The sequence below is a fragment of the Culex pipiens genome, chromosome 1 (assembly GCF_016801865.2).
Source record: "Culex pipiens pallens isolate TS chromosome 1, TS_CPP_V2, whole genome shotgun sequence".
Taxonomy (NCBI): domain Eukaryota; kingdom Metazoa; phylum Arthropoda; class Insecta; order Diptera; family Culicidae; genus Culex; species Culex pipiens.
Genome location: NC_068937.1, coordinates 26089855 through 26103070, shown reverse-complemented (window position 1 = coordinate 26103070; position 13216 = coordinate 26089855). Strand labels below are relative to the sequence as shown.

General features: G+C 38.5%; 2 protein-coding genes across 2 annotated transcripts in view; both read right to left on the bottom strand.

Moving 5' to 3' along the window:
• LOC120413332 (uncharacterized) overlaps positions 1-13216 on the bottom strand; it is a 113165-nt gene that overhangs the window by 80523 nt on the left and 19426 nt on the right. The gene's annotated exons all lie outside the window — the stretch shown is intronic.
• On the bottom strand, positions 4936-8521 carry LOC120413359 (probable 4-coumarate--CoA ligase 1). The gene is made up of 2 exons (XM_039574144.2): positions 7399-8521; positions 4936-5499 (listed from the first exon to the last, which is right to left on the bottom strand). Exons 1-2 carry the CDS (start codon positions 8467-8469, stop codon positions 4969-4971), a joined length of 1602 nt encoding a protein of 533 aa, XP_039430078.1. The 5' UTR covers positions 8470-8521; the 3' UTR covers positions 4936-4968.

Genomic DNA, 13216 nt, shown 5'->3' with positions numbered 1-13216 from the left:
AAAAAACATTTTAAAATGTAATAACTAAAAAAACAGTTGTATGCAAATTGATATGAAAGAAAAACAGGAAATCTGTCTCCCAAACGTCACAAACATAAACTACGTGATCAAACGTGCAAAAAAAAAACAACTTACGCGCCAGCAGATGATCCTGAAGCGCATAAGCGTGTTTCATGCGCATGACGCGTCAGCCTATTTGCAGATTCATTTCGCGTATTTCTGTTACATGTGGGTACTTTAAATATTTTTTAACTGTATCCATTCGAGGGAAATCGCCGGCTGGTTTCGCATGCGTAACGAAAAAACAAACTAAACAAAAATGTGATTTACTGCCTTTGGGACGCGTCCAGAGCCGTAACTTGGCTGTAACTATAGCAAAACGAGGAATGCTTAAAATGTTTAAAAGGTAATTTAAAGATTGTTTACTGTGAAACGCAGGGTTTGCTCGTTATTTTTTTGCGAACAGTCCTTTAATTTTGTTGGTTAGTTAAACTTTGTTTTGATTTAAGATCTTCAAATCTTAGCGCTAAACAGTTGATCTCAGTCACACTTTACCGCAGGTAAGGTGACGACGCTGATTACGACCTAATGCACAGTGGTCGGAAACGCAAATTTAGCAGGAATAATTTATTTCCGCTTCAGGGATGCATTTTCGAGCTTCGGTGTCTAAGAAGCATTTGTTAAGAATAAAATTCTACATCTTTTGGTCAAAACGATATTAGGGTGGCCCAACAATTTCAAATATTTTCAAAATTTATCTTCGCTTCTAGATGAGATAAAGATGTACTTTCTTCAACAGTATTATAGTACTAGCCATTTCAAACAACTTTGTTGAAGACACCAAATCTCTATCTCTTAATCTGATCATTCTACAGCATTTTATATAAAAAGCAGTAGGGTGGCCCATCAAAAAAGTGTTTTTATTGCGTATCTTTTTTGTATTATTTTTGGCAATTTTGGTGTCTTCCGGACATATTTAGAGCATAAAAATACGCGTCTTTTGAATTGTCAACGAAGTCGCTAGGTCATTTTGGTAAAAAGTTACAGCGTTTTTAAAGTTTTTAATAGGCCTTTTTCAAATGTTTGTATCTTTTCGAGGGGGACACAAAAAAATACGCTCTGTGGTGCATCTGAAAGCTCAAAACTTGTTCTTTAATATGAATATAACATCTCAAAAGGGTTTTTCTTAAACCCAAGTTACAGCGATTTAAAAATGGTCATTTTATGAGATTTTGTACCATGCTCTATGAGAAAATTTACATGAATGTCGCATTAATCAGTATCAAAACTCGGATTAGTTTTCAAAAGGCCGTAAGAGCCATTGGTTAACAAAGTACTTTTTGAATTGGTATGCGACCTACATACGAAAACTAATATCAAAAATGCTCGTTATTGTTCATCTACACGTCCTTCAAGTGCCCCAAACATAAAATAAATGAAATTTTGTTTCATTTTAGAGAAAAACAAAAAATAGTGTCAGAGGGCACAATGGCTCTTACGGCTTTTTGAAAACTCACCCGAGAAAACTGCTCTTAGTGAGCTCAAATGCAGGAAAAATTGGTTTGCTAGGTTTGCCTGGTTTTTATGGCAACTAGGGTGGTCTTAGATGACCTAGGGTGGTTCATATTCGTTCACTCTTATAAGATATGATTTTTTTTTAATTCGAATGGAAAGAAAAATAAAAAATAAAATTAAAATACATAACCTGTTTTAAATAGTAAAGCAGCTGAGGATATGATATCTGATTAGGGTGGCTTAAATTAATTAGTAAATAAAAAGATTAAAGATTAAAGATTTATTCGTTAGAAAATGTATTTTAACATATTATTATTTCCCTACGTTTCCGTAAATCGACTTTTATTTGTATTTTTTTAATAGGATAAAACTTTCCATGCATTAACAGTGTTAAAGGGTGCCATTTTGCATCATTAGCTGTTCCATACAAAGCTTCATACAATTTTGCCAATACAAAATGGGAATGTGAATATTCGTAAACATGATACATTTTCTTATCGATTTAGCGTCTTGACATTGATATTAGAAGTTGATTTTCCAATACTCTTATTTTATTTCTGAAAATTTATATATTTGTTACACTCAAAAAATGAGTTCGCGTAAACGTGAACAGCGTTCATGCCAACGGGAACCAGGAAGAAAACTGTTCACTTTCATGGTGCAATGCACTATAAAAGTTGAACAGTTTTCTTCCTGGTTCCCGGTGGCATGAACGCTGTTCACGTTTACGCGAACTCATTTTTTTGAGTGTAGGAAATATATTTTAGGCTAGTGTTCAGGTTTTGTTGAAAAACCTGGTACTATTTTTTGATTAAATGCACCGTTATCATTATTTGCATCTTTAGGTAAAAAGATATAAATTGGAAAAGGATCCTCGTATTGGCATTATTATACAAAGTGACTCCTTTTGTCAAACAAAATGCATGGAGAGTTTTATCCTATTAAAAAAATATAAATAAAAGTCGATTTACAAAAACGTAAAGAAATAATAAAATCTTTAATCTTTTTATTTTCTAATTAATTTGAGCCACCCTAATCAGATATCATATCCTCAGCTGCTTTACTATTTAAAACAGGTTATGTATTTTAATTTTATTTTTTATTTTTCTTTCCATTCGAATTAAAAAAAAATCATATCTTATAAGAGTGAACGAATATGAACCACCCTAGGTCATCTAAGACCACCCTAGTTGCCATAAAAACCAGGCAAACCTAGCAAACCAATTTTTCCTGCATTTGAGCTCACTAAGAGCAGTTTTGATACTGATTAATGCGACATTCATGTAAATTTTCTCATAGAGCATGGTACAAAATCTCATAAAATGACCATTTTTAAATCGCTGTAACTTGGGTTTAAGAAAAACCCTTTTGAGATGTTATATTCATATTAAAGAACAAGTTTTGAGCTTTCAGATGCACCACAGAGCGTATTTTTTTGTGTCCCCCTCGAAAAGATACAAACATTTGAAAAAGGCCTATTAAAAACTTTAAAAACGCTGTAACTTTTTACCAAAATGACCTAGCGACTTCGTTGACAATTCAAAAGACGCGTATTTTTATGCTCTAAATATGTACGGAAGACACCAAAATTGCCAAAAATAATACAAAAAAGATACGCAATAAAAACACTTTTTTGATGGGCCACCCTACTGCTTTTTATATAAAATGCTGTAGAATGATCAGATAAAGAGATAGAGATTTGGTGTCTTCAACAAAGTTGTTTGAAATGGCTAGTACTATAATACTGTTGAAGAAAGTACATCTTTATCTCATCTAGAAGCGAAGATAAATTTTGAAAATATTTGAAATTGTTGGGCCACCCTAATATCGTTTTGACCAAAAGATGTAGAATTTTATTCTTAACAAATGCTTCTTAGACACCGAAGCTCGAAAATGCATCCCTGAAGCGGAAATAAATTATTCCTGCTAAATTTGCGTTTCCGACCACGCTGGAATTACGCTTGGTTTGCCCCTCCACATGACCCATCATCGCTGTATAAACAAAGAATTTTTAAAGGGGGAAAGTGGGGTCAGCCTCAAGTCAGTCTAACTTTCAAAGTAGATTTTTTGGTGGTGTGATCTATTTCGTTGGAAATTGCAATTCTTACTCTGTTTGGTTTTTTCCCAAGAAGACATTTTAACCCTTCTAGCCCCTCTTCAAGTGCAGTAAACCGTGGTCAAAGTAACATAATTTTGTACGCGCGGCCATCAAAATACAGTGACTCACAAGAGCTCTTGAACGCCCCGCTAAAACAGCATCAAAGTAACCTTTGTGCAGGCACAGGTTACTAGACCTAACAAGGCAACCGTTGACGCGAAGGAAGGCCCAAACCCTGCTGCGTCGCAGTTGCAGCAATCCGCGGTCGTCGTCGTCAAACATGCGTATCGAAAACAAAGTCGGCCTCTCTTCAAGCTGACGGATGGGTTCTCTGTTTCGTCAGACACGTGTGTGTGCGCCACACACAGAGCCTACTAAGTTTAGGAACTCACACACAACACGTGGATGATCTGCGCGAGAGAGAGCGGAGAGCGAACTTGTTGGAGAGTGAGTGAGGTTAAGATCAGCGCGCGAAGAACTCTAACCTGCGCTCTCGGAACAGCTGAAGCAACACTGAAGTGAGGGATGCGAATATCTGCGTCAAAACAATTAAGACAGATGAGCGTCAGAATGGCATCGCATGTCAGAGGGATCTCGTTTGGGTGTACGATTTGCTCGCGAAAGTTTATACACATGGCCACCGGCTCAGCACCGGTAGGCACAATTGTAGTTGGGGCGATTTGCTGTTACATCACCAGGTGTATTAACTTAATGATGTTAGGAACAAATCGACTTTTGGTCGGCTTTGGGGATGGTTTTGTAGAAAATGAGCCAAATTGTTGAAATGTAAGCTGCAGCGATGGATCATGGTTTGCTGTGTTTCTTGTTGTACTACACGTGTTGCTCAATGTTGCAAACATCGAGCGCGAGAGAAACAACCTCGCGTTGTAAACGATTTTTAAGCTTGTCGAACAATTGAGCAACAATGTTTTAAACCGTACTGCTTGTTTCGACGAGGTCCAGCAAATTAGCTGAACCATTCAATAGCGGCGTCAGGCCATGGAGGGAAAAAAATGGCAAAAACTCAAAAATCGCGTCAAACGGGGCGCCGAAAAGTGCCAATCGTGAAAGAGGTTCAACAAACCTGTATCATTTTGCGGGCATGCCAACGTTACATACACTCCGGCAGTCGGCAAATCGAATTATGCACTCCAACTGTCCGAATCGTCTTCGGTTTAGACATACCTAAGGTTGCAAATGACTTCAAAAAATGAGGAAAATAAGTATATCATAACGATGTAATTGCTGTCGGCTTATCAAATTTGAATCGAAGCATTTCGTATGAGGTGGTCCGTCTGCTTCCGTCAAAATAAAAGTTCGTGTGCATGAAGAAAAGCTTTATTTATTTATTACATTCAATCCCTGAGCCCCGCCAACTTTTGTGCCAGCTTCCTACATTCCCGTCGACTCGCCTTCCCGTTGGCAGTCCGTGGTATCGAGTCCACAAAGAACACCCCACCACGGAGACGCTTGTAGTCCGGAACCTTGCCGTTCACAAAACTCAAAATCTGATCCTCCGTAACCTCCGTTCCACTTTGCGTCACCACCAGCGCCGTTGCCAGATCCACGTGCGGTGGTTCCGGATCCGGAAGCCCAACGACCGTCGCCTGCAAAACAGCCGGATGTTCCGCCAGAATGCCCTCCAGCTGAGCGGGCGCGATCTGGTAGCCCCGGTAGCGTAGCATCTCCTTCTTGCGATCGGTCACGAACAGGAATCCCCTCGCGTCCATGTAGCCAATGTCGCCGGACTGGATGAACCCGTCGGAGGTTAGCAGGGCGCGGGTTTCCCGCTCGTTGCCGTAATATCCGGCGAACGGGTGGACGTACCGCAGCTGGATCTCTCCCTCTTCGTGCGGGCCAAGTAGTTTACCCTCCTCGTTGGCGATCTGCAGAAAAGGAAACTCAAATTTCACATCAAACTTGATTCGCGATCTCTTCCGTAAAGATCCGACAGCAATTCTGTGTTTACAACTCCATATTTGCCCATTTTGCTTGTTTTGCTTGAAATACAGACCAAAAACGGCTTTGCCTACAGTAGCTGTTGCGTCCTTTTGAAAACTCTGATTGTTTACATCCATTTTTGAATTTTGATGTTTGACAGTTGCACTGTGTCGCAGCCGAGCAATCACAAAACCAAAACAATCTGAGCAAGCGGGAGCGCGGGTGCAACTGGACAGGTCAGCTGCGAAAAGACACCGAATTTGGGAGTGAATGTGTAACATTGTGAAATTTACTGTGTAAATTGAGCATGAGCATGAGCATGAGAGACCACCCATGGTTGTCCTTCTCCGTTGCTGAACAGGACCGTAATATCCCATCAGCACAACCGGTCACACGCTTCAACGATCAAATGATGTTTCCCTTATCAACAGCATGCATGAATGCGCTGAAAAGATAAAACATCACGATCATCAAAACTAGAGTCGGTGCGAACAGGAAACAGTCGTTGGCCACCAACGGCGCCCGCCATGTCAGTTTGTAGATCTCGAGGGGATGGGACGGGAATGTTAGTTAGCACAGGCTGCTACCAAGGGTGGGTTCTATACGATATCCACACCCCCGCGTGTGCCGGAAAACTACTTCTACTTGGGATTTTGTTAGTGGGAAAGGGTAATGGCCAGGATTCATCATAGAGGATGATGATGTGGCCCAATAATCAATGAATTTCGTTAAATAAGGTGATGTATTATGTATTCTCAAGGCAAACAATGCGGATGAGACCATTCCCGGTTATTTGGTGTTGAGTTTAGCATAAATGATTCAATCTTAGACAGCCGGCTGTGGAAAGATAGAATCAAAATTATGTGTGTTTAAAAGGTGAAATATTAAACTCAGCGTTACATATTTACGTAGAGTTGACCTGAGACTATTTATACTTTTAAATTATTATAATATGAGCGACCAATAAATGACTGATAAGTTATGATGTTATCTGAAGGACTTGAACAATCACGTTGAAACAAGATTTGTCGCCACGATTCGCGAAAAACGAATAGTCGAATTGAATGATAATTTATATTTGGCTAACGCAATTTAAAACGAATCTTCCCGTAAAACAATTACAAATCATAGAACAAAGAAACCCGGCTGTGATGTGTATCAAATACATCACTAACGAGAAAAACACACTGACGACGATCGACGAAACCGGAACGCGAAAAAAAATGCGTCCCGACGGACAGGCACCGCGAAACGGACTCATTGTGAAATTTACTGTGTAAATTATTGATTTTCCCAGTTTTGTACCAATTGGATAATTGCTTTCTTTTCATCACTCCGCTCACAGAATCGGTGCCCAATAGAGCTTTATGACGTTTCGCGTACACACACTAGCGCACCATTTGATTTTGCTGGCCGGACAAAATTTAACCTCACTTTTTTTTCGTGTACGTACATGCAATACATGCGCACGTAAATAACTCTATGCACGAAGTTGTTTGTTGACATTTCGACTCCCCAAGCAAACGCCAAACCATACAAAAGTGCTGCCGGATACGACCAATTTTTTCGGCACCCAGCAAACGTCAAATCAGTACAAATTGCTGCCGGGTCTTTTTCCAGATCTCTTCCGGAAAAGATCCGGCAGCCATTTTGTATGGTTTGATGTTTGCTTGAGGAGTCGAAAAAATGTAAACAAACCACTTCGTTCATCAACCAATGGTTGTGTCAATGCTTTCAAAACAAAAAAAGGGCTAAAAAACGTAAACAGAGAATACCGGCCTACTGAGATAACTAAAGGACTAGGTAGAAAAAGACCGAGAGTCGCCGCTCTAGTTGACACTCACCCTGGCGCTCACGTTGGCCATCAACAGGCCAGCCGAGTTGGCGATCCCCAACAGATCTACGCTTACGATGGCCCCGACTTCGCTCATCCCGTAACCGACGAACACGCGCCCTTGGGGTGCCAACAGAGCGTTTGCGCGCGTTCGAAGCGTTTCCGGCAGGGGACTCCCGCCGCAGCCTACGATCCGCAACGAGGGTAGCCGCAGCTGACGGGCTTCGCAGTAGTGCAGCATGTCGGCAAGCATCGACGGCGGTGTGAAGACGTGCATCACCCGGTACTTGTTGATCAGCTCGCAGGCGTATTCCGGGCTGAACGGCTTCGTGGTCGTGATCCGGGTGCCACCGTTGAACAGGACCGTCATCAGCATCTGGACGGCCGAGATCCAGTACAGTGAGCTAAAGCTGAGTGCCGTTTCGCCGAGCAGGTTGCTCACCCGCGGGTACGGAGCGATCAGCTGGGCGTGGGTCAGGCAAATGGCCTTCGGGAAGCTGGTGGTCCCGGAAGAGCAAACGATCAGTGCCACGATCTTGTCCGAATCTCCCAGGAACGGCGGTCGGTAGGAGGCTTCGTTGTCAACCGGAGCGAAGAGTACCTCGGTAGATGGGTCGTTCAACAGGATAATCCGAGCCTCAAGCGAAGCTATTTTCAGCGAGCTTTCCACCCTCTTCACATTGTGAGCATTGCAGAGCACCAACTTCGGCCTAGTGATACCCATCAAGTGTACCAGGTCACTCTCTTCAAACGACGCGTCAAGTGTGTGAACCGGAGCCCCAACCAGAAAGCATCCGAACAAAACCGGAGTCACGCAGGGACTGTTGTCGGCGACCATGCACACCATGTCACCCTTCACCAGTCCGAACTTTGAACTCAGATTCAACGCTGCCCGGATCATCCTGCTGCGCAGCTCACCGCGCGTGTACGACACCTCCGTGTCGGCACTGATCTCGAAGATGTTGTCCGGCGTTCGCTCCAGAATGTTGACGATCACCTGGCCGACACTGGCGGCCGGATTGAAGATTGGAGGCTGCCGGGGACCGCTCCATGTTCGCGACTCCGGATCGTACTGGGACATTTTCGAGGGGAAGTTTCACGGTAGACTAGCTCTCGGGAGCATCGGCCGGTGACTTTATAAGATCTTATCGAGCGTGAAAGTACATAGTTCCGCAGATAGTGCGCGCGCGCTCGTCTAGACTGGTTATCAGCTACTTCCATGATTTGCATTGTCTTATCGAACTACTCTAACTATTTCAAACAGGTACTTGACCAACAGACCACCTGGTCCAATCGGCGCAATTATGACACATAGTCACGTGTAACGAAGATTGAAAGATTTGAATTGCAAATATTTTTTTTGTGAGTAAAACGCCATTTTATCAAAGATTCAAGCGGCATTCTAGAAATCCAACAAATGAGTTCCCTCGCCATCAGCTACATATTCCACCTGTTGCTGTTGAACTTTTTTTTAGCTTTTTTTTCTGGTTGGCATCGTTGGAATGAATTTTCCCTTCGCGCTTCGTTGAGTTTGATGCTGCTATTTTGCTAAATGCGTAGTGTAGCGCACACACACAAACACACACATTTGCCTATTGCAGACGGCAAACAAAAAATAACATCAAAAAATAACTTTAGCTTTTCGACGTGGTTGTGCTATCTTGCCGCACGTGCGTTTTGGATGAACCAATCTTTTTAATTCTCATTTTTAGACTGGGATGACAAAAAATTGCATCTTTTAAGCTATGGCACAAGTTGAACAAGTTGGTCAAAATTCAATGGGCAGTGCTGCCAATTTTTCGAAAACCTCTTTTTTCAGAGGTCTACAGCTTGATCATGATTTCTACAGGCGAAAAAAGACAAGTTATTAACAAAAAATCAATAAGGCCGTTGCAAATATTTTTCAAAGATTATGAAAATTAAAGTTTAATCAACTGAAAACCAGTTAAAATGCATTTTCCCGCGTTTATAATCATATTAAGCATGTTTGAACCCCTTTGAAAACATTTTAAATTTTCATGAAATACCCAAAAAAAAATCGTCAATACCTCGATATTTTCAAAACTAATGATTGAAAAGCAACTGTGCGCCTGTAAAATGCATTTTAAAACACTTTTTCATCCAAATGGAAACTTAGGCTTGTAATTTAATTTGGAATTAAAAAAAAAAATGAATAAAAGTATCAAGAGTTTTTTTTCTATTTTTTTTTTTTTGTTGTAAATGTCAAGTATTTTGCTTTGTGGGTGTTTTTGAAATTTAGTAAAGTCACGGATATTTGAAAACATCCAAAAAGCAAAAATATAAAATTTAACGAACTTAAAAAAAAACTCATGAACGATATCGAACTTTATGAAAGAACTTTGCGATTGAAAATAAAATTATACAACTAAAAATAAAGACAATTTTTTAATTTTATCTTTTTTTTACGTTTCTAAACAATCTTGATTTTATTTGGCTCAAACTTTGTGGGGGCCTTCCCTATGACCAAATATGCTATTTTGTGTCATTGGTTCACCCATACAAGTCTCCATACAATTTTGGCAGCTGTCCATACAAAAATGGTATGTAAATATTCAAACAGCTGTAACTTTTGAGTGAATTTTCTGATCAATTTGGTGTCTTCGGCAAAGTTGTAGGTATTGTTGAGGACTTTTGAGAAAAAAATAGGTACACGGAAAAAAAAATTGCAGATTTTTTTATCAACTTTTTTTTCACTAAAACTCAATTTCTCAAAATACGTATTTTTTTATTTTCGAGATTTTTTGATATGTTTTAGGGGACGAAAATCCGCAACTTTTAAGCCATAGAGAAACATGGTCAAAAAATCTGCCGCCGAGTTATGAATTTTTGAAAAAAAAATAGTGATTTTTGGAAAAAAATCAAAGTTTTATGCAAAATCAAGTTTGACATTACTTTTTAATGCAAAGTTGAATTTGCAATCGAAAAGTACTTTACAGATTTTTTGATAAAGGGCTCCATTTTCTAGATATAGCCACGGAAATTTTGATTTTAGCGAAATATTTGCAGTTTTTCAATTTTTAAAAATAGTGACCATGACTGACCATTTCTAAAAATATTTTTTTTTGAAAAGTTCAGAAAATTTGCTATAAAATTGTCTAAGAGACATTGAAGATTGGACCTATGGTTGCTGAAATACAGCGGCTTAAAGAAAAAGAAACACGAAAATTGAAGTTTTCTAAGTCTCACCCAATCAGCCCACCATTTTCTAATGACGACATCTCAGCAATGGTCCGATTTTCAATGTTAATATATGAAACATTCGTGAAATTTTCCGATCTTTTCGAAAAAAATATTTTGAATTTTTTTAAATCAAGACTAACATTTAAAAGGGCCAAATATTGAATATTACGCACATTTAAAATGCTAGTCTTGATTTAAAAACTGAACTTTTCAAAAAAAATATTTTTAGAAATGGTCACTCATGGTCACTATTTTTAAAAATTGAAAAACTGCAAATATTTCGCTAAAATCAAACTTTCGGTGGCTATATCTTGAAAACGGAGCCCTTTAATAAAAAATCTGTAAAGTACTTTTCGACTGCAAATTCAATTTTGCATTTAAAAGTAATGTCAAACTTGATTTTGCATAAAACTTCGATTTTTTTTTCCAAAAATCACTATTTTTTCAAAAATTCATAACTCGGCGGCAGATTTTTTGACCATGTTTCTCTATGGCTCAAAAGTTGCGGATTTTTGTCCCCTAAAACATATCAAAAAATCTCGAAAATCAAAAAATACGTATTTTGGGAAATTAGTTTTAGTGAAAAAAAAAGTTGATAAAAAAATCTGCAAATTTTTTTTTTCCGTGTACCTATTTTTTTCTCAAAAGTCCTCAACAATACCTGCAACTTTGCCGAAGACACCAAATTGATCAGAAAATTCACTCAAAAGTTACAGCTGTTTGAATATTTACATACCATTTTTGTATGGACAGCTGCCAAAATTGTATGGAGACTTGTATGGGTGAACCAATGACACAAAATAGCAAATTTGGTCATAGGGAAGGCCCCCACAAAGTTTGAGCCAAATCAAAAAATACAAATAAAATCCATTTCCGGTTTTGGTAGAGAATTGCTCATATATGAAAAAATTACATGAATATTGTGTAACCCAACCACCAAGTATATGTTGTAAAAATATAAAATATTAGACAAAATCTCAACGGTTGAACAATAGTTGGAAAATTAGTTGAAATCCTATCTATGCAATCTATGGTATCCAAAAAAGAAAATTCCAAAAATGGTTATTTTGCGCAGTTTGTTTTTTTTTGTCTGAATAGTTGAATTAAAAAGGGTGTTTTTTAGAGTGCAACTATTTTTTCTGTAAAGTTACGAGCAACTTTTTTTTAACTGTTTTTTTTCTGAAAAATGTTAAGCAATACCTACAACTTTGCCGAAGACATCAAATCGATGCAAAATGCCTTGTTGATAGAAACAATTACACACAAAGTTTCATCCAAATAAAAAAAAAACTAAAAAGATGCTGTTTTTCCAAGTAACATTTCAAACAAACTTAGCCACCACCTAGTTTTATTAAGGTTTTATGGTAGAATTTTGATTGCTTAAAAGTCTTATTTGGGCATTCACCGCAACCAAAAAGCAAAAGCTAATTAGTAGGTTCTAACAGGGTTTTATGCCTCGGACATAAAACCTTGTGACAATAAAAGCTTTTAACGCGGCCAATCAGCAGTGCATTGTTCTGATTGAATGTGATTGACCGCCATCTTGGTTGAAAAAATAGAGAACTGACTGAAATTTGATTTAAATTTGATGAGAACACTCATTTATGCTGAATTTCTGATATAATTAGTATTGCGATAGATGTTTAAAAATAATTTGAACATTTTTTCAAAGAATTGCAATAACATATTTTTTAACATTAAACACTATGATTACAAAATAATGATTTTTATGAAGCGAGTTGTTTTTTTTTTTGACTTTATCTCCCCTACATTTATTAATAAAAATCAACCGCAACTGAATTTGCGAGGAACAACGAAAAAAAGGCATTCAAATTACTTTGATTACCTTCAATATCTAGGGGAACAGCATCTAATTCCAGCGTGCCTCTAATGTTGGCAGGTCAGAACTTTGACATTCAATTAAAGCTAATTAAAAGCGTTTTCAACTGATATCGAGTGATAAACAGCTTAATAAGAAGTGAGCAAGCAAGTTTCTTTCAAAAGTTTTGCAGAATTAGTTATTTAAATAGTGAAAATCAGCAAATTGGATGGAGTTAGGAGCGAGAGCTTAACCTGCCAAACATACGAGAATTTCCCCTATTATTAAATAATATAAATTTTATCATCGCCATTTTTGCAAACCTGGGTTCAGAACAGGGGTCCGCAAAGCGGCCTCAATTTAAAACTGTCAAAGCGGAACCAATTTACTGTTTGAAAAATGATACCAAGAAGTGGCAAGTATTGTAATCGATCTATAATTTATTTGTCATGCTTTTGAGGTATTCGATGTCAACAAATTTTAAGAAGATGGTTAAAATCAAAATTGGCCCAAATCGTCACTAACATTTCAATAAGCGCTATGTCTCACCTATATTTGTTACGTTTGTTGAAATGTTTGCGACGAATTATCAATAACTATGAATGGCACCAGCCAAATAATATTGAATAAACTTACTCCGATATTATCACTGCGCTTTATAGATACAAAATCTCGTAACATCCATTCGGTTGCTCTTCAGATTCATAAAACTCCACCCACTTCTGACGCAATTGTTCGTCACGTGGAAAACAAAGATGGATTTGGTCGCCCATCATTTAGGTTACGAACAAAAAAACCGCAAGCACTT

Coding starts and splice junctions, on each gene's coding strand:
- LOC120413359 (XM_039574144.2), bottom strand. CDS start 8,469: ATGTCCCAGTACGATCCGGAGTCGCGAACATGGAGCGGTCCCCGGCAG. Junction 5,500..7,398: donor TGGCCAACGTGAGCGCCAGG/GTGAGTGTCAAC, acceptor CCTTTTCTGCAG/ATCGCCAACGAGGAGGGTAA.